At 36.2% G+C, this 22,871-nt stretch overlaps 1 protein-coding gene across 6 annotated transcripts in view; it reads left to right on the plus strand.

The window, feature by feature from the left end:
* The window catches only part of Sarm (sterile alpha and armadillo motif), a 118,568-nt gene that overhangs the window by 69,540 nt on the left and 26,157 nt on the right, over positions 1-22,871 (plus strand). For 2 of the 6 annotated variants that reach the window (XR_015292418.1, XM_012493764.3), the window contains exon 1: positions 7,758-10,048. The exons of 3 other annotated variants lie outside the window; for them this stretch is intronic. Coding sequence is in view for 1 of the 3 variants with exons in the window: in XM_012493764.3 (XP_012349218.3) it covers positions 9,950-10,048 (99 nt within the window). In the remaining 2 variants the exon portion in view is untranslated. Of the gene's footprint in view, positions 1-7,757; positions 10,049-21,453; positions 21,890-22,871 lie in introns of those variants that run through there. One more of the 6 variants, XR_015292422.1, reaches the window with a different exon arrangement.

The following is a 22,871-nucleotide window of genomic DNA, read 5'->3' on the forward strand; positions in this document are numbered from 1 at the left end:
ATCCTTTTTATTGTTATTATTTGCTTAGCTGAATTCAGTCGATTTGTTGATGGAAGGTATTTATTTTATATATGTGAAAAAGAAAAAACGGATTAATGCAAAATTAATATTCCAAAGTAGTATTGTTGTTACGTTTCAAAAGAACGTTTAATCCACTCTTTCTCACTTTCTCAATATCGTAGCACGAAAGAGAAAATTGTGAAGGATATTAATACAAACCTTGCATCTTACATTATACATTGAGAGTGTAGCATTGAAATTCAAGAAATGGTGGACACCACCGTCTGGACGATTAAATTTCACCCAAGCATTTAATATCAACATTTGAGTTTTGAATTTCTGGAACATATAGAACATATATTGTTTAGTTACGTGTATCTCATTCATAAAGAATTATAAAATATCATAATGTGATAATATTTGAATTTCCTACAGTACAAATGCTGCAAATAGTACAATGGACAACCTTTCATGCCTCCGGGAAGGCAATCATTTTCATTTAATTCCTAAATAATTTCTTCATTTTAAAAATATTGATCCTTAATATATATTAATGTATTTTTACACATTTAACAGTGTAGTAAATAATTTATAAAATATTAAGCAATTGGATCTATTTGCAGAGTATTATCCATCCTCTCTAAAAAACAGTTCAATGCCCCTATAGTGAATTTTCACAGGAAAATATTCCCCTATGATGAATTCTCGCAGAGTCACGTGACTAGGCGTCCGCCAAAGCCAAGCGTTGCATCGCGTCACGTGACATTCCTCTAATGCAGCAATCGTAGTGGGAATAACGTGACGTCACGTATTCTCCTCTAGCGGAAATTAATCATAGGGGAATCGAATCCTCGTAATCGTACATTATAAAATTGATAAAGAAAAAATTAAACGACGATCCAAAATCTTTAATTTTGAAAACCCTTAATAATTTAATTATATCGAAACGTGAAATTACACAAATACATCGTAACACCACCGATAATATACCGTAAAATGTTTCTAAATGGTTCTCACTTCGATCTCAGGCTGACTAATGGCAGCTCGATTTTTCTCATTGAACCTTGATAACAATTTTCCATAGATGAGAGTGTTGATTACGTCATACGCGTGAAAGAATTTTTAAAAGATGGTGATAAGCTGGCGGGAAAAGGTGAATCACTTTGGTCGTGCTCGTATCTCCTCCCTTGCGGGAGAATCTCACGCATCTTATATGATTCATCGGTGTGGATCGTGCCATAACCACCTGTTCCACTCTTCAAAATTCGATTCTTCGACGTTGCGATAGTCATCTTCGTTTACTCTAAGAATTTGTACGTTTGGATTAGAGTAGAGTGGGGAAATTCTTGAGACTATTTACTCTCTTCCAATGGTGCAATATTATTTTTAAAATCTTCCAATCTTGACACAGTTCATCCTTGCTTGCTTTTTTTATTTTTAGATTAGAATGGAATATTGATACGTCTGGGAGGAAAGTTCTTGAAAATTCAAAGTTTCTTCTTCGAAATTAGATTCTTCGCCACGATTAAATGGAATCTCTGGAAAACTTTATTTAAGAACAGAATTTTAGCATTTTAAATTTCTCGTATGTGGATTACTACGTTCGAAATTGAAGAGAATTAAAGAAATATTTGATCTTCGAGTTGTAGAATACTTTTATCAAAGGTAGTAAAGTAAATTTGAGAATAAAATTCGAGGATATTTCCATTTGAACCAGAAATGAAAATTATTTGGAAACAAAAGCACATCGTACGAATTTGAGTTCTGAGTAGAATATTGAAAAAAAGAATTTTTAAAGTAAAAAAGTCCTCGAGTTCGAAATTGATTTCATTCACAAGAACTTATGAATGAGGCATTTGTAGATAATCTTTAGTAGTAGAATTTATTTACGTAATATTTGTCGTTTCCTATCAACTACTTTTACAACTTCCTCTGTATTTAAAAATACTCTGATACTTTTATCTTCTAGATAAAATAAATTATTTAAATTAAAATAAAATAGTAAAACATTTTATGCAATTATAATCTCTTAACATAATCGAGAACTCGTCAAGAACTCGTTATAAACAATACAATTTTAATTGTTATACGCATTCGATGCAAAAAAAATTAAATCGTTTACATATCGTTCTTTATTCGATTGAATTAAATACCAAAATTTCTCTTTTCCTTCTTCGACGATCACTTCGTGCTTACAAAGAACTGTCAGAGCAGAAATTGTCGAGCAAAATTTTAAACAACTCGAGGATAAGATCTTGGAAATCGTTGTCAAAGATACACGTTTGAGGAATCGAGGAAGTGGACGAGGAGACCGATCCGCGTTTCCGCGTAAGACTCCATAAATAGTTTTAGAAAACGATAAAAGTGTTGCCCGTTTCCGTTCACGTTTCGCGGTTGTTATCGGGGCTGGAGAATACCACGCGTTTAAGTGGCTCGATAAAAGGCGTGAATCATAGCTGGCTACTCTCTCGTGTCGTGTCGTGAGAAAGAATTCGAGGGGGGGCACGTACGATCGAGGCTCGTTTCACCGATGCGGATCGTGCCCCGAATGGAAACAGGCTTCGTGACGATTTGTCGCCGCTCGCGTGTATATCGCCAAAACATCGGCCACGCTCGATCGAAATGGCCATATAATTCGGAATAATTTAAACGCCGTGATACGTGGCCCGACTTTCTCGAGAAGTGCTTGAAATCTTGCGTGGAATAATTTTATCGCGCCGTTAAAACGTGTTGTTTGTTCAAGCTTAATAGTCGCGAGACGGATTTATTCATTCTCTTATAGAGATACGAAATTTGATTTTAATAAAGTTTCGTTTTGTCCACGAAACGTATACGTAGTTCAAAAATATAATACGGTATAATTGTATTATTTAATTGTAAAAATAACGAATTTTTACGAACGCGGCTGGAAAATAGATAACACAATGCATAGATATTTTATTTTTGTATACAATTTTGCATAAATATCTAATAACGAATACAGGTGATATATATATATATGATTTATAACGTGATTAAATATTTATGAAAAATTTAAGTTATTTTCGTAAAATATAGTCAGTATTTAACGAAATTTAATAAAATGAATTATCTTTAACCGCACGTAGAGGGGAGAATGACTTGGAAAATTCGATTGATAGCGAGATCGAGGATAAGAGTCGATCGATTATACTTCCGGAAGGGCTCGTCACGCGAGCTTCTTCGCTATCGTTTCTTCCGGTTTCGGAAGAAACCGCGATGCGTCACGACTTTCTAATTCCCCGACGACTTACCGCGTCTAGGCGAATTTCATTTCGACGTCGCTTTCTAAACTCGTTTGAAAACACGTGCGTATTTCCCTTCCCCTCATCCTCCAATTTTTCTCTAAATAATCGATGGATTGTTCAACCAGCCAATCGATATCGTTCGATCGCGATTTGCTTGACGATGATCGAAAGATCCATCTTTAAAATCGAAACAAATGAACTATTGACAATAATTTTAAGGTATTAAATAAATTTAATTAAGAAAGATAAACTCATCGGTTAGAGACATCGTTTTTGATCGGAGAAATTTCGAGGCGAGTCTTTGACTCGATACGAGAATCATTTCCTAAAATCGAGCGGAAACTCGATCGCAATCTTGAAACAAATAGTAGCTGGTGCGTTCGTTAAGTGTATTAAGTATAGTTGCAGGGACTGCTCGATTGAAGTGCATCTCGATTTAGACACGAGGAAGGCAACGTGCACCTAGAAACACGTACTTTAGATCTGTTCTCGAGCTCGATCGTTTTAATTCGATCGTTTGAGTGGCCCTCGATGATCTTAATTGCCAGTTCGCCTTACATTTTAGAATCGTTCGAATTATTGACTCGAATTTCAGAGATAGAGAATCAATTTAAAAGCTCGCAAGTTTTTAACAAATTATCTTCCTGCAATTATACATATCTGGAATATTTTCTGCTAAATTTTATAAAAACCATCCATTCACATCTTATACACACACACACACACACACATCCCCTTAAAGATTCCTCCATCCAAACAAAGTTCAAATCTTCGCTTCGAGCGAATATCTTGCTGAAAAGAAGGGATAATTAATAATAATTAAAAGGCCGGCGGCTTAACAAACTTGCTAAATAAACCGCGATGACGAGAATCGAATGAAAGGGTAGAAATCCGTGGAGCGTAACTAGATTTGATAAGCTATGTGTAAGAGGAGGGGGGTATCCTCTTATAGAGCGTGTTCCTCCCAAGGTATGGCCGGCATCCTAATAGAGAGGAAGGCTGAGGCGCGGGATCTTTGGAACGGGGTGGGCAAGGTTCGACGCACCGGCCGCTATGCGAAACATCCGACCCAATCGAACTCTCCAACATATTCTAATCTCGAGGCCTTTTAATCTTCGCTCGGTCGGGGGACGCGTTATTTACGACGCCATTACGATCGAGATCTTTCGCGCTCTCGTTGCTCCCTCGCGATTCGTTATTTGACAAATAACACGGTGGAAATTCATTGGGCAACCATGTTGCGCGCGCAATTAATCGGGGAAACGCCGTTAAATTAGGGATAAAGGATGCGGAAATCATTCTCTTTTTCGTCTTATTCGATAAGAGAATATGTTCGCTCGAGCGAAAAGTTCTTCTTTATTTATTTACCAGCGTCAGAAAATATCGGAGTGAGGATCGAAGAAATATTCTTCTTCTTTCCCGTAATCGATTGGGTGTAGCAAGAATTTTATTTAAAAATTTGATAGTAGCGATCGAGAGTAATTTTGAAGCATGGAATTTTCTTCTTTATCGTGAAGATTTGTGGATTCGCATGTTCGATCGAAAGATTTATTGACCATTTTTCTGGAAATTTCTGATAGAAAATATTCCTATCTCTATATGACCACGAGGTCGAAAAATTGTTCCTTATATTTGTATAAATCCAGCATCGAAAATATCATCGGAGTAATAAGATTTCGACTTGAAAAATATATAGATTGGCGCGATACCGAAAATCGTCGACGTTCGATCGAACGTGATTGTCGTGAAACGATTTAAATACACGGTCGAAAACGGGTTAAACGGGTACACGAGCTCGGGAGTCGTGACATCCTTGACTCGAAAGTGAGTCACCCGAGTTACGCCACTCGTGACACCTAATCGTCCTTCTTGAGTTCAAGTTCAAGGTAGCCGTCTTACGAAAGGTTTCCGCCTTCGTGGAATCGGGTCAAAAACGAATCCGTGAAATGCTCGAAATTAGTGAAGATATTAATCGTGAACGCGGTTCGCCGCTGGTTCGAATCATCTATAGTTAGAGATGAATCATTCGAGCCAGTTAAACGAACGTTGTTTCGCGCGAAGCATTTTCAAATGCAAAGAAATCCGTTGGGAAACTGTTACGTAAGAATTCTGCGAATTATTATATCATTCGCTCGAGAAAATTTAATATCATGACCCATCGAATTCTCAGAATATTCCTTGTAATATTGATTTCGTGTTTCTCAATATTTTACTACTTATTACCTTTCTACTATTATTATATTTCATAAAACAAACAATATCAAACATCTCGATAATAAGAAATTAAAAGTTGTTTTGATGGAAAATTAAATCTTAACATTTTTGTTGCTTTTTTGATAACAGATATCTTAACTGATATTTACATTTCCTGTACGCGCCAACCAAACGTACTTTCACGTATCGTATCAATAACAAAAAAAAAAAAAAAAAAAAAAGTCAAACGCATCATCTCATCAAAAGATCATTAACTCAACGAGAAGGCGTAAAGATGTCCATCAACTACACTCTCGTTACATTAACCTTATCACGAGCAATTTTATTGCACGACGTATGACGCATCGAAATAAAAAAGAAAAAAATCTCAATTGCGTGATCGGTAATCGACCGTTTCGCTAAACTTTTATTCGAGCCGCGAAGGAGAAAGAAATAAGAAGTGAAGAGGGGGGAGAAGAGTAAAGGATCGTGTGGCGACTTGACAAATAAGTTTGACCCTCGAGTTTCGCGGTAAGGATGTCAATTAGATTCCGCGATGCCACGAACTCTGCACGCCGCCGTGCATCCCTTGTGCACCGTACACAATTCGCTCGATCATAGTACTCGCCACGACGATTACGTCACCGCCTAATGAATTGACTCGCGTCCCTCCAACCGCGCCGGATAACTGAATGGGACCGATTAGTCGTTCTCCATTCAACATCGATTCTCCCTATAAATCGGTGATTCCAGCTCTTTCTTCCAAATAATAATTCGTAAATAATTTTTTTTAAACCTCGAGCATAAAGTGGGCGGAGAATGATAGCAATACTTTGAGGATTATGAGTCGATGTACATTCAAGATCTGAAGCAGTGATCGAGTTCTTTTTTGCAAATATTCGTAAATATTTTTTTTAACGCGTATAAAATAGGTGAATAAGGAGAATTTAGAATGATACTGTTTGAGGATTATGTCCATTCAAGATCTGAAGCAGTGATTGCTCGAGTCTCTTTTTGCAAATATTCGTAAATAAATTTTTTGAAGCTACTTTGTGTAAAGTAGATAAGGAGAAGTAAGGAAATTGATACGGTTTTTTTTTTTTTTTTGAGATAGAGGAAGTAGATTGACAGCAATAGTATTTTAATAATGGAAATCATTCTTTACAACAACAATGTAATCTAATAACGAAGATTATCAACTAATAGAATAGAAATTTCACGTATACGTTTTTGAGACACGTCTTTAGACATTTGATAATTGGATACATTTCGATTCCAGTCTTGCAGTAACAGTAAACTATTTAAATGAGAGAAACTGTAAAAAAATTTCGTGACTCTCTTTTTTCAAAAGAGAAATGCTGATAAATATTGTAATCTAAGAAGAGATCTGCGAAGGGTATATACGATCTCGCTACAGAAAGGTGGAATTTTTGAAGCGGATATGGATTCAATGGAACGATCGATGAGGATTCCATATAAGGTCGGTATCGGTCCTTATCGAGACGGTTTATGAGTTCGTGGAAGAGTTAATCAAGTCGCGTTCTGATGCTTCAATGAGAACACTGCTTAATTATTCATCAGTTGCGACATCGTGGGTGGAAAGGACGTGTTAAGGTTGCATAGGAAAGACTCGCTTATTGCTAAAGAATCGATCATTTGGCGAGATCGTTCTATTATTTCAATTCTTACAATCCCGATTCAACAAGGACGGTCCATAAGACAGTTTAGCTTGAACTTTCACTTTCACCCCAATAATTCTTCCAAAATTCTCCTAATACTTCCTTATTTTAATATTTAATTAGCCTATATTTAATACCTTCGAACGACCAATTCGTTTCAAAATATTCACGAAAGAATAAGAAATTAAACATAATCGCAACGAGGGGGAAGAAGAAAATGAAAAAATTCCCCAATAAATCACCCAACTTCCTTCTTTTATCACTTCTCCTCCATCTTACTCAAATATTCAGGGGCGAGGCATCTCTCCTCGAAAAGATTCCCCTCCATCATCCTCTCTCTCTCTCTCTCTCCGTTGCACTACATCCTTCCCTGAGAACCGAGTCTCTCGTCCGTCTCCCCCCCTCCTCTGCGATCGATGAATCATCGATTCCTCGGAAACTGCTGCTATCTCCTCTCCCCTCCCCCTACAAGTGCTCCACCGATCCGCGGGACCAGCTGATTCCTCTCTCTCTCTCCCTCTCTCTCCCTCTCTCACTCACTCACCTCGCCTCTGTTCGTGATAACGAGCGCACCGATGATAACGGGTATTTGTAGCAACGAGGGCACGAGCGAGGCGTTAGTCCGTCCACGGCTCGTCATCGAACGCTGCTCGACTCGATGCAACACGGAGGAGGCGAACCGAGCAAAGGCGCGTTTCTTCGGTGAACGGTGTGCGAATAGCGTGGTGTATCGGTTCGATCACCTTAACGCGCGTGTATATAAACGGTATATACGGAGCGTGGCGGTCGACAGTAGTGCGCGGTGAACCGAGGCCGACCGATCATTGTTGAATGATATATATACGGCTGCGAAGTTTTTATTTTTATTCCAAGTGAATTCGATCTAGATCTTTTTCCATCTCTCAACGGACGTGTAAATTTTTCTTTTTTCTCGTCGAACGTTTCAATTGGGAAGGTGCGAGGATTTTTCCCCCCTTTTTTTAATTGGTATTTTTATATTATATGGTTTACAATTGGATTTCGACGGTGGATCGGGATCGTTCGACGACGAGGTGTCGCGATTAAAATGGCGGCTCGCGTAGTAGCTCGAGTTACCAAGTCGAGTACCGAGTTTTGGCGCGGATTCCTCGTTTTTTTTTTTTTTTTCGAAGCGATGACAGCGCGCGTCGGTTATACTTTTTAATTCGACTCGAGCCGATATAATTTCAAGAATTAAAAAATCCGCCCGATCCTATTCCCAGCTTCGAAAGGGAGAGATGGGTTTGGAAAGCGTCGGTGGCACGTGAACGAGTCGAAACGTTCGTGGATCGCGCAAGTTTTCGTTGCGTAACGCTTGTTGCGTGCGCCACTTCCGCATGGCCGGCTGCATAGAAATGCACGACGGAGAAGAGACGCGTCTCGACGCCGGCTGGGAGACAAAAGCCACGTGCATTCCTAACCTCGCACGCGAGACGATGGCGTGGCCGATACGTGACTTCCCCGGCCGGAAGCGGACGTTACGATTCTCGTCGCGAGCGGCTTCGTTGCATATACAAAAACCGGCCGCCCAAAATTGGCCGTTGAGCGACGAAAATAATCCTTGCCGTTCCTTATCGCCATCTCTTTTACGACCGATATTATCGCCGCTGATAAAGCCTCGCTGATAAACCTTTTTTTTTCTTTTTTTTTTTTTTTTAGTATCTTTCTGTTTCTTGCGTTGCATCTATTATTATTATTATTATTATGACAATTTTATTTTTAATTTTTAAATTTTTTTTTTTTTTTTTTTTTGCTTGGAAATCCGAGAGATTTGATGAATTTGATGAAATTTAAGTTTTATGATTCCGATAAGTTAGAAAATTGAAAACAGGGAATGGATATAAAAATTCTAAAACTGTTGCGTTTGCAATGAAAAGGAGAATTTTATCGATCTTTAAATTTGAAATTCAATATCTAGATGGTTGATGAAAAAGAATATCTCGTTTTATAGCAGCTTTAAAAAAAAATTCTTTGATCTTTCTCGATCAAAACGATTAAAGAAGCTTTAATCGCGCGAGATAAAAATTTCTATCTGTAATTTCGTTTCTTCGAAATCCACCGCGTTTGTTCCGAATCTATTTATTTCCAAATCTTTAAATAACGAGCATGGATGAGATCTTCGATCGAATCGATTCTCAATCAATTTTCACACTTTCCTTCAATTATTGCACTTCAAAATATTTCAAACGCGGTGAAATTCGTATGATAAAATTTCCGACACGAAGTTGCGAACGCATACCCGTTCACAAGCGTCGTCTCGAGTATTTTACTCGAAGAAAACATCTTTTATTTGAACAGCTGTTCCCCAGAGAATTATTGTGAGAACCGTGGATATATCGAATCGATCGACCCGTTTACCTTGATCCTGCCCAAACAAAATCGTTATCTTTCGATGCAAGTTTTCGACAAGTTATCAAAACAATGCCCCCTCCCCTTACGAGTTCATCCTCCAATTTTCCTCCAATTCTAATTTAATCGAAACATCGAAAGATCTTCGATCTTAATCGAAAATCAAAGAAATTGTTTAAAGAACAAATTCATATCGGAGAAAAGGTATTTTTAATAAACTCTTCGTCTCGCAGTGTAATCGCAACGAGCAAAAGAAGCATCTGAATGTACTCCTATGATCTGTGAAAAAAGTCTCGTTGGAAAAAATCCCCCAAGGATTTGGTTAGATGGAAGCAGCAAGAGATTATTAAATTGGGACGAGTGGAAACTAGCAGTAGAATCTAACGATCAATTTCGTCGAAACGATTCGCTCTGTGGTGGCTGTGGATCAAAATAGATTTATGAATGAGCGTCGACAGGGGACTGAACATGCTTCACAAGCATGGGAGCAGTAGGCCTCACAGCAGCCTGCTCTACAAGGGCAGGGGCGCCTTTCTCAAATCGGTGAGTACGCTGATTCTTATCCCGATCTCTGTTCTATTTTCTCTCCTTTTCTTTCCTTCATCCTTCAACATTTCCCTTCGAAAATTGAACGTTCCTTTCTTCGTTTCGTGTTACAGCATCTCGTTTCTCAATCAAAAATTCAACCTCCTTCCAAACATTCTTGTATCCGTTCATTTTCTTCTCCTCCAGTTTTAAAATTAAAAAAAAAACGTTGGATACCGCAATTGAAGCTTCGCACGATTCAACACGCGGTTCAAATCGTGTTGTTCGAAACGTTCGATAATTTTCGAAGGAAAATAAAAGGAAATATTATCTTGTTCTGCGTCTATACGCAATTTTATGCAACTTTGCTGGTGGAACTTGTCTACCAGTGTTGATTCAAGTGGGTATTATATACGAGTCGAGGGAAAGTTAGAGATACCAAGGAAGCAATTAAACGAGACGTCGTCGTCTCGTTATCGAGATCACAAGTGACAAGTTCCCTCGTTCGCGTAATTACGCATATTTTCGCGATGACTGTTTGACGCGTACGAATGACATCATATTCTATTTGAGTAGGTGTTGAGGGAGGGGGGAATTCAAAATTTTACAAATTAATCTCGGCTGAAGACGAAGTGACTCACCGATTCTTCGTTTGCCTCTGTCGCTTCTCTGCCTTTTCATTTATATATATATATGTATGTATTTTTTTTTACGCTTTAATTGGTGTCGTTCGTTGACAAGAGCCAATGATTATTACGTCATTTCTCTGGAAAAGTGCTTAAAAGTTTCACAATGCTCTGTTAGTTTCGCGAATGAGATGGTTAAGAGTATTGGATAAAATCGTATCGATTAGCGATTTAAAAATAAATAAAAAATAACGATTTGTTCGGGAAATTTATGAACGTAGTATTAGAAAAGTCGTACAAGTGATTAAATTTAAATTTGTGCAGATATTCTTGACCGAGTCAAGAACTTCGATTTTTAATAAGATACAAAGTTACGTATTCGTTTATTTTTATCGTATCGCTTATTTTGTTGTTGAATATGAAATATGAGCGTATCTATATTTATTTATTTTTATCATGCCACTTATTTCAACGAGACTTATTTATTTTTATCGCACCACTTTGATTTTAATCGTACCAATATGAGTAATGCGTAAAAATTAAATTCGTGTTGTTCTACACACGGATAGAATTACACTTTATATTTTTATTCAAATTTAAAATTTTAAAAATTATGAACACCTTCTTTGCGATATAATCGGAGAATATTCTATTTCGGATAATTTAAATAAAATAACGAGAATGTCTTTCTCATTTCTAATACTGAATCATCTTGGAACAGGTGTCGCAATGTCTGTTGCAATTTATCGCCCCACACAAATTTTATTCCAGCCGAAGCCAGTAATACTTGAGAAAGATTTAAAGCCAACAAACGACGTGTCAACTTATCTAAATTCAATATTTCCTGCTTCGAAGCAAACAATCTATACCTACAAACAGAGAGGATTTTCATTGTATCAACCTGTTCTCCATTTCTACCTGCTTCAACGCAAACTACAACAAGCTTGGTAACCGTTCGAAATTTTTCATTTCCTTCAATTGAATTCAAAGCAGATTCATTCCACAACGGAATGAAAATTTGATTTACAAAGAGATGTTCTTAAATTCCTAACCTAACTCGAAACTTTCAAAATGTTTTCTCTCTTAATAATTGTATCCAATCGTATTGCTTTATACAGTCACGTGACTACGCGAAAGAAACATGGACGCCACGGAGGGAAATTTTGATTGTTTCATAACCTCCTCTCTTATAATAATCGAAAAAATACGAGAGAATAATAATCGAATACGATCGTCTTATCTGCAAGTATCGTTATCATCGATAAGAGAGTTGGACTTTACCATGGTGAACCGATGAGAACCTCTGAGAAAGAGCAAGATGCATCGTGTCTAATCAAAACGTCACAGCGTCTCTCGTATGCGTCATCGTTTAGGTCAGAAACGAGATTCGCGGTTGTAACATCTATCGGTCAATCAAAGTACCGCGTCACGATCCGTTACAACAGCGTGACATCATTGCGCTAAAACTACACGCGATGTCACACGCGTACGAGTCGTATACACACACACACACACACACACACACGTGTACGCATATATCTGTATTCATTCTAGACATAATCGTCCTCCCCTCGCTGTCTGGGAATTACTGTTAACACGCGTTTCTTCTTCGAATCTGTCGCGTTGGTATACAGGGTGTTGTAAAAGAAAACAATTTTTTTTTTTTTTTTTTTTTAATAACACTTTTTTCAATTTCTTCAATTTCTCTTTTCTCGCTCACTCGAAAACAAAACAAAATTTCACTTTTTCTTTTTCTTTTTTTTTTTTTACCATATTATATTTTAAACGGCAATTCATTCGTTAAAAATCGATCAAACTCGCTCGTTTTTTTTTTTTTTAAATCGATTCGAAAATATATAAAGATTTAAAAACGATTTTTCAAAAGGATTCTGATTCTCGGATTCTTTCCAGTTAATTTTGAATAGTTACTTTTGTAGGACACCTTGTATGTACACATGTATGCACATCTATGCGTATGGATATAGTTACCGTTGGAACGGCGAAGAGAGGTCAGGTTTTCTAAGTTCGTAAGATGACTAATCGTTGTTTACTGTTGTGATGACTTCTGATTCGTGCTCGTGTCCGATTGTGATCGGAATAGCAAAGCGACGATCGCGAGGACAAGTGGATGATGGCTCGATTTCTCGAGCGAAGGTGAATGAAATGTGGGGAGATTGAGATGATGGGATGCAACGATCGATCTTAGGGAGATTTTAGGGAACTGATGACGTGGAAGTAAATAATAAAATAATCCATAATAACAAAAAACAAGATGAGATCGCGGCAAAGTAAGGGATGATAGTAATAGTTTCGATCGAAAAATTCACCATTTCGAATCGTTAAAATAATGGTGGAGGAAGAAAAATGAATTTTATCTTGTTGGAGATTCGAGTCGCAGTCTCGCAAACTCACGATTCAATACGCTCGTGTATGCAAGAATATCCACTTTCACTTTTCAGCAAAGGTTCATTCATTCATTTCTAACTAAATCTACGTGAAAGTGGGGGGGGGAAAAAAAAAAATGACTGCACAGGTTGTAAAGGGAATGACACAGCGTGTGCAATAATATTGACGTTTATTAACATACTGAGTAAACATGAAAATACTCCATGTCGTATTACTCAATGAAAATAATAGGATACGAAGAATCGTTGTGAATCATTGTTTCAACACGTTATAAACTTGACCGAGTGAGGAATGACTGAGATCTGTGCGATTTTTTTTTCTTTTTTTCCTTTTTTTTTTTTTTTTTTTTTACGAAATAACATTACATAAGATACGACACATATATTTAATTATATAATCGTATATAAAGTATCTTTAAAGATTAATTATAAATTAAAAACATGATTTGCAGACTCGTAAAAAATTACATTGTCATTAAGACATACAATTGCGTAACGATTTTTACATAAGATTCAAAAATTGATAATTTACTTTGAAGAAATAAAAAGAAAGAAAGAAAGAAAAAAAACGACTTAAAGACTTTTAAAAAATATTTGTATTTCCATCGGTATAACATCATTATATATTCTATCTAAACCATGAAAAATCTCCAAAGACTGTTTACATTAAAAACTCTCGAATAAAATTTTTACTTCGATCATACTTCACATTCGTGGTGACAAACGTCACCATCAATCACGAAATAAAATAACTTCCAAATAACTTTGCCTAACTTTTATTACAAATCCTGTGATATAGGATTGGCAGATCTTCGAAGGGCCCAAAAAAATTAAATAAAAAAGTCGAAACACGTTTCGTCACAGCGACGCGTTGTTCCTCTTGGAGTAGGTTTCGACGCCGCTTCTTCTTCGTGGCGCGCATTCCACGCAACTATTCCGACACGGTGACGCAAATCGTGTTCGAGCTGTTGCAAACGGGTTAACAGACCGCTTCTCGGTAGCGATTCGTCTCGTGCCGGTTCCTTGGCTACCGTGTCGCCGTTTCTTGGAACTGTTGCCTCGGCTCGCGTGCCCTCCTCCTCCAATTCCCCGATTGTTCGGGTAAAACGAGACTCGAATCGAATCTTGCGTAATCGATCGAGCGACGATTAAAAACGCGGAGAAAAACGGCGGCGGGGCCGATTGTAATTGGATCGGATTGATTTTTTTCCTTTTTTTTTTTTTTTTATTGATCGAAAAGTATTGCGATTTTGAATCGTGTTATATAATTTTTTTTTTTTTTCATATGCACATATCTTTGAATGCTGTTCTTTTTATTTTTTTATTTATTTATTTGGACGATAGAAGATCTCGACGTGGATTTGTATACCCGGATATTTACCACTCACAAATGTTTATCGAGGTACGCAAAGAAGTGTGCACAACTTGTTCTTCCTTAATCTTTAATTTGTTGAATAAACATTTGGTATTGATTGTTCGGCACACGATTGTGTCATCGTGATTCATTTTTGCTGTAATCGATACTTTATCATCGAGTTATCAGATTCCTCTCGGTGAATCATCTCGATACCTGTTTCCTTCGATTCTTATTCTTGAATAATTAATTATTCAAACGTGATTTCTCTCTCGAGTTACAATTTTTCTCGTAACGAAGAAATTCGATTCGATTTCGATAATAATTTAAAATTTATAATTTGCGTTCTTGTTTGTTTCTTTAAAAAAAAAAAAAAAAAAAAATGGTTAAAGCGAAGATTTTAAGAGAATCAGACTCGAAAAGCTAGAAAATCAATTCTCTATTTTAAGATACATGTCCGAAATTAAATTTCAAAGTCGATCGAGACAACAACAACAAGGAGGAAATTTATCTGGCGGATGAATTACCAAAATTTACGAAGATCGATGGATCGTGGTCATGATGGATAGATCACCGGCGACCTTCGAAGCCAGCGTTCGCGTGACCAATTAATTTGGACAGCCTTCGAATCACAGTTGCCAAATCGATCCCCTAATGAGATTTAATCATCGCGTTCCTTGTTGATGAACCTCTCTTACATAAGATGCACTGGCCGGATGCCACGAGCTCGATATATAAGTGCACCGCCACCACCGATAATCGCCGATTTTTTTGCGCAATCGGCCACGTCTTAATCGAGACGATTGACTTTTTGCCCAATTTAGTTGGTGGGACTCGAAAAACTACGCTCTTTCTACCCAAACAATCGTACACGAATATGGTACGTACATATTCTTGGTTTAAGAATATTCTTCTGGAACATTTTACTTCACGAATTTTCACGTTTGATCAATTGCTTGTCAGTTGAAAAAAAGAAACTTGTCGATTTTATTTGGAACGATATAATTTTGAGGCGATTTAAATTATGTTTCTTTGAAAATTGAAAAGTATACGAATTCACGTACATATTCTTGGTTTAAGAATATTCTTCTGGAACATTTTACTTCACGAATTTTCACGTTTGATCAATTGCTTGTCAGTTGAAAAAAAGAAACTTGTCGATTTTATTTGGAACGATATAATTTTGAGGCGATTTAAATTATGTTTCTTTGAAAATTGAAAAGTATACGAATTCACGTACATATTCTTGGTTTAAGAATATTCTTCTGGAACATTTTATTTCACGAATTTTCACGTTTGATCAATTGCTTGTTAGTTGAAAAAGAAACTTGTCGATTTTATTTGGAACGATATAATTTTGAGGCGCTTTAAATTACGTTCGGGTCTTTGAAAATTGAAAAGTATACGAATTTTATTTCGTAAATCAACAAGTTGAACGGTGTCGAAACGGTTCTTCGAGTATTTACCCGAGCAAATTATATAAGATCAACCCGAAAATAAGGTGCGAAACAAGGCCCAGAGATCGATCCATCTTTCCTTCAAAATAATTCTCCGCTTCGATTAATTTCTCATCCGGCAATTCGTCACTTTCATCTCGCCTCCATCTTTTCTCTCACTCTCTCTCTCTCTCTCTGATCCGTTCTAGATTCATTGTTCAAAAGTTGAAGGACCGTTTCGAAGTTGTGTGTGGCGCACCGTGAAAGTTTTATAAACCGGTCTCTTAAAAGTATCATCGGGATTCCCAGATCGAAAGTGGACCGTCTCTCAAAATATCGTAAACTGAAAAATCGTATTCCATTCTCATTGATTCGATTCAAAAGAATTTTAATTGTTTCCTCAACGTGAAAGTCACGAATGATCGCGAAATAAAATAACGATTCAATTGCGAAATTGTAAATTTTATGCTAATTGCCACTTGATTTTTCAATGCATATATACATTTCTTCTTTAACAACGATATACATTTGGATTACAATGTTATCTAATGGCAATTCATCATATTAATCGCAATTTAAATTGAGAAGGAGAGCATACAAACATTCTTTCTTTGTATATTAAGAAAGTTCGAACGAGATTCGTCAATTCTTTTTATTCTTTTCTTTATCTTTCCTCCCCCCCCCCCTTTCTTGATGACATGGTTATTACACATATCATACGATGTTACTTAACATCTAAATAAATATATTTAACAATGAAAGTTGTTTTTTCCGTTTAAGTATTTCAATTATATCACAATTATACATTTGTACGCGACCTCGTCTCAATATAGTATATCGACGCAGATAACGATTATCAGTTATCGGATTAAGAAGATTAGTGGCAACGAGTATTAATCAGTTATTCTTAGTAGAACGTAATTCGTGGTACTGTTATCAATTTCGTGAATTAACAAGTTCTTTCTGCTTGAATATCTTTTTTTTTTTTTTTTTTTTTCCTTTTTGCTAGATCTCTAATTATTCCATTATTTTTACAAATTTCCTTGGTTGGAAATTTATTTTAATTTAATAAATTTAAATTAGAGATTCTCTTAATTCTTCTCTAAAATTCTTCAATTTTTTTGCAGTTTTCAAAAAAAAAAAAAAAAAAAGAAAATACTATAAAGTATTCTAATTTTACTCAGCAAGCATCGATGAATATTGCTCTTCCGTTTCTTTTTTCGTTCGAAATTTTAAAAAATTTTTGCACGCCTCTTTCAAAACACGTGGAAACTCAGAAAATCTCGGCTCACAAAAATTCGATGTGCCCGTTATCATGGAAACGGGAACATCCTGGTTTCCTCCAGATCTTATCATATCTCCCTTGTCGCGACGTGGACATCAAGGAATTCCTCCTCTCGGCTAGAGAGGCTCCTTTATGCGCGTAGAACCGGAGGAACGTGTTTCCTTTGCAACTCACAGAGGACTTCTTTGTTCGAACGAGCAACAGCGTGTTCGAGCCGCATCGTGAACACCTTCCAACTCTTCCCGATCGAATGGATTGGATTGGAAAATTCGCGTCGCTTTTGCGTCACAGATTCGATTAGATAAAATTAATAATAAACGGTACAAAGTTCAAGAAAACGTGTTACAAAGGAGAGCGAATTTTCAGACACGTGTTGATTTACCTACGAATATCGATATCGCATTGAAGATGTAATATGATTTTGTGAATCGAAGTTAAAATATTAAGTTGAAATATCCCTTTTTTAATTTATTTTATGAAATTATGTAATCAATGATATACACTTCTGTATGATCGATATTTTCATTTATTCTTCTCTATTAATTATTTTATTCTAAAATCTTTTTGAAAAATGAAGATCGAATTTCTTCGCTTATTAGTAGTATTTCTTTATAAATAAATTTTTCAAGTTACTTTTTTCAAGATTATTAAGAATATCACGATTGTAACGAATATATTACGATCAAGATTAAGTTAAATTCTAAAACTTTTATTATACATTTTTTTTTTTTTTTCAAAGATAAAGAGTGCCATATATATACAGTCTCTTTAAAAGATAATAAATGTCTTTTTCAAACTAATAGAATCTTTTAGTAAAAAAAATATTTAAATCTTTTCACGCAATTGAGAATACCGTTGAAGAGAACAAAGAAAGAAGCAGCATTAAAGATGCAAACTACAAAATCCTGGACAAAGGAACAAAGAATTTCACGTGAATCTTAAATGTTCATCTAAAATACAATATAACAAGCATCTCTTAAACTTCAGAAATAATTCATTTCTTCCTCCCCCCCCCCCAACCTTTGTGTTGCGTATCGTCGAATTTCGTGCACAAAATATATATACGTAAAAAAAAGAGAGAGAGAGAGAAAAATGAATCGCAATGAGAGGAGATCCTCCGAATTTCCTTCCTTTTTTTTTTTTTTTTTTTTTTCCTCTGGATAATTTCCCGCGTGAAATACATAAGGAGGGACAATAATAAATAAAAAACGAAGAGAACCGCAGTGGGAGGAAGTCTCGACTCTCTCTCGAGCCTTTGTATCGTTCGAAATCCGGCTTTAAACGCGCGGCGTCTTCGTCAAGGATTATGAACACGGTACATACACCCGGCTCGTACACACACACACACACACACACGCATGCGCGATTCGACTGATACAACGACAGTGTCACGAGGAGACGTCTCCGAATCGCCTCTTTGTGTCTGGCGAGAGGCAACACGCCTACAGCTGTCTGCCAATGCGATAGATAGAATCTCTTGCCCGCTCGAAGGCACACGGAAGCGGGAGAGAGAAATTGTCTCCTCTACTACATTAATCGTTACGAAAAATCCTTGAGGATCCGAAATGAATATATATTAATTTTCCAAGCTTTCTTTCTTCTCTAATTAAAAGTTCGATTAAAAGTCTTGATTGGTCACGTCGAATGGAGATTATATACAAAAGGAGGGGGGGAGGGGAGGGGTAAGCATACAAATTATTAATCATTTTGCTAATCGCACTCGTTGTAGATAATTATGCTTATCGGTGTGGTGTTATACATAAGTTTTTAAATGATGATACATGTACCTGGGACAATTATCTAGACAATTTTAAAATAATTATATTGTTGAATACTCGTTTAAAGAAGAAAGGAAAAAATGAAATAGCGTAATCCTGTCCGTTTTAAAAATTAATCAAAAACGATGCATCATCGATCTTTATCTTGGAGCACGTGGACGTAATGAAGAAATTGCCAGACGATGGGACAATATGACCTGTAAGAATCGTGCCAAGAAAACCTAATCGCGGGGGAAAATCAACGATCGTGATCATCATTGGTAAGAACGTTTATGGCGCCATTTATTAGCCCATAAATCAAACGGCGCCAATAAGTGGCGTTTCTTTTGGTAACGAATACTTAAGGGGAAAGAAAACGGTGGATATTATTTGGTCGCTGACCTATCAAGACGGCCCTGCCGCACCTTATTTAATCTGTTGCTCTTTTTTTCCAACGTCCCTCTCCTTATCGAGCGTATTCTTGCTCCCATCTTTTTATTTCTTCTTTATCTCTTGTCTCTTCTCTTCGACCTCTTTCTTCTCTTCTTTTTTTTTTTTCTTTTAATCTTTTACCTTTCCTGTGCTCGCTTGGATTTCCAGTCGTTGCACGTGTGTCGAGGACACCCGGTATACTCCTCGCCAAAATTCCACCGACACTCGATGTCTTGGTTGGCGGAGTTTTCTTGCGTTCACCTCGTTAGACCGCATTCCAGTCTTTGTGTCCCTCTTTTCCATCGCCCAGCTGCTTGCTTCTTCTTTTTTTTTTTCTTCTTCTTTTTTCTTTTTTTTTTTTCCCTCCCTCTCTTCTGCCTTTTCTTCTGCCTGTTTCTTCATCGTTTCTTATAGCGCGGATCGAAGATGACTTACGGGACCGGATCTCGGTTGGTAAGCTTAATAACGATAATATCGATCGAGATCGTCGTACGGTGTTCGACACGATTGGGCCCTCGTCGCCTTTATGGGATTTGAAAACTCGAAAAGTAGCTTTACGACTCGACTTTTACGGTCGAAGAGGTGGTACGAAAATGTAAAAAATTTTATTCGTTTTATTGGTGACGAGAGAAAAAACTTTTTTTTATCTTCTTTTTAACCGTGCGTCGAGAAAGTTAAAATGTTTTAACGTTTATTCAATAGTGTATCGTTATACATTGTAAGTTATGGCCCTTCTTTGTATTCCAGCGAAAGAAATTTGGAAAGAAAACAACTATCTGTATTAGGAAATCTATCAGATTTCTTCTTTCTCTGGAAAGCCAAATTGTTTTGAAAGAGTGTGCTGTTAATCCTTACCCCGAACAATGATTGGTTGGTACAATTTCCAGCTTCATTCAAAGGCACGTTCAGTATCACGATCAGTCGAAAATCCTGACCTGAATTCTCAAACGTGCTTCACTCTGAAGCTCGGAACAGAAGCAGATAAAAAGGAATTAACATTCCTTCTAAACATAAATCAGTTAAGAGCTGTCACGAATCGCCTTTAGGCACGTTTGTTTTATAGACAGGCTGAGAATAGATGATGGTGAATGTACGAGTTATGTTTTAAAAAAAAAAAAAAAAAAAAAAATTTAGATAAAATAATCAATGTTTTAATTTTGATAATTATTTGAAGTCCAATTGCCAAAAAGATTGCTTTTAATTTTATTTATGAAACACCCTATACATACAATAGTTCATAGTTCGTTATTCTTATTTATCGAGAAGCCTAATATCTTTAGCATAAATGTTTATAAATTAAGTTTTTTCTTTTTTCGTAGTTCGAATTCCAATTAACATCGAGATTCGTAGAAACCAACTCATAAAATTAATCGATTTTTAGATGCCATTAATGGATTTGCTCACCCCTGAAACGAGGGCGAATGCAAAACTGGGACATCGATAACTTGATTCTCAGAACAACGCGATACTTTTTGTCTTTCGTCGTTGTAGCATGACGAAAAACAAAAAGTGGCCTTTTTTTCCGGCATTGTGTATCGTCTTTTATCTTTGATAAAAAAAAAAAAATAAAATATAATCGATAAATTGAAATGATTACGATTATAAATAGTAAAATAGCGACATCTGTTTTATGCAGAAGAAATGGACGTTTTAAAAAATAGATCTTTAATATTACGAGAAATTATGTTGTTATAATATTGTAAAAATTTTGTAAAAATCATCGTATAATCCAAATTCTTTTTCAATATTATCGAAACATCTAAAACCAACTTTATTTTTTATGAAACATTCATAAACTTAATTATTAATTAGATTTCTTAACTATATTAAATGTAATCACGAATAGCGAAGATATTCTCAGATAGCATTTTCTTCTTTAAAGATCAAATTACAGATATCAAAAACCAATATTCTATTTTTATCATTTTACTTATTTTGCATGATCAAACATATCTTGGTTAATCAACAATCGTCTTTTCCTAGAATCTCTATATATGATCTGATTTTCGTTCTTAATTCAAAGTTTTTCTCACGTGCGCGCTTGCTATGCGGAATTTATAAGTTCGCGGGGTCGCCGAGGCGGCGTTGTGATCGCAGCTCTCGCGCCATTAGCGCGAGACGGATGCTCAGTTCGAGTCCGACCATCGCACGATGCTTATCATTCGGTTACGTGTGTGTCCTTTATGTCAACCGGCAAATATTATTCGTATTAAACTGTTCGTCGAGCGTTGAGTGTTATTATTGATTCTCAAACACGATTATTAAGTAGCATCTTACGTTACAAAAGTGAACGATCGAATGAAAAATTGTTGCGTAATTCATGATTGAAATGAAAGGGCATTCATGAACGTGACCGAAAGCGATGATTAACGATGATACGTGAAATCGTACGAATATTGTTTCACGCGATACGAATGTTTGCTAAGATTTGGGAATCACGAGAAGATGCTACGAGTGTATGTAGATCGAAGTTCTCGAAATAGTAGAGACATCATGGTGCGAAACAGGAGATAATAAAAAGGAGTAGGTTGGAAGAGGAAGTGTCCTCTGTGAACTGTCAAATGGTTAGTATTTCGACCGTTCGCGCGCCACTGTACCTCTTTAAATTTTACATTCTTATTTCAAATTCGTTCAAAACTCGTTCAAATGTCTCTTTGTATGAATATCTTTGTCTATGTAACATACATGCATGCTTTAAGTTTAAACTGTGCACACTAAACGCGAGTATACTATGTTTACATTGCCATAACAACTTTTTAAACGAACATTCAATATAGACGCATGTATTGACACATGAACGCGAGCGGTACGTGAACGTGTTTCCTTCGGTTCCGTTGACCACAAGGTTTCATTTACGTAACAGACGTGTTGCGAGGCCCGCATATCTTGCGTATCTTTTTCTCAGAACCGGCCAAGTATTCTTGTGAACCATACGTGAAATTAAAAGCTTCACGAAGCTTTTTTGATATGGATTATTTTTCTTTTTTCACAATTAACACGATTTAAGATCGAACCATTTTAAAATAGCAAACGTGTAAGTTTTTCGTTACATCGTAATAGTTCATTCCGAGAAAAGAACGTATTCGCATCTTGTTTTTATTATACTTTATTGATTTTATTTCTCGGAATACAAAGGATAAAATTGTATTTTCTAATACTTTTCGCCTGTTATTTCATTTTCCTTTAATATATTATATATACTTACTTACTTCCGAAGTATATAAATTGATTAGCTGATGAAATTGGTTGAATGTAATTATTAACGAGCATGTTGAAAGCAATTTACATATTTACTTGATTTCCAATTGCAATGAGTTTTGCGGTTCTATCATTTGCATATGGTTATTACATAGCGAATGATATTATCTATATAAATTAGTGCAACATATTGATTTATTCTTATCAATTTATAAATATTTAAGTGGATTTTAACTTTAAAACATAGATTATATGTTATTATATCATTCTATATATATCAAGCAGTATATTGTTGTTATATTCATTAAATAAAAATAATGACGATTAATAAGAGAAGAAAAAGTAGTC

Source organism: Apis florea, unplaced genomic scaffold (assembly GCF_048593485.1).
Source record: "Apis florea isolate Af1SG1 unplaced genomic scaffold, ASM4859348v1 contig_3158_pilon, whole genome shotgun sequence".
NCBI classification, from domain to species: domain Eukaryota; kingdom Metazoa; phylum Arthropoda; class Insecta; order Hymenoptera; family Apidae; genus Apis; species Apis florea.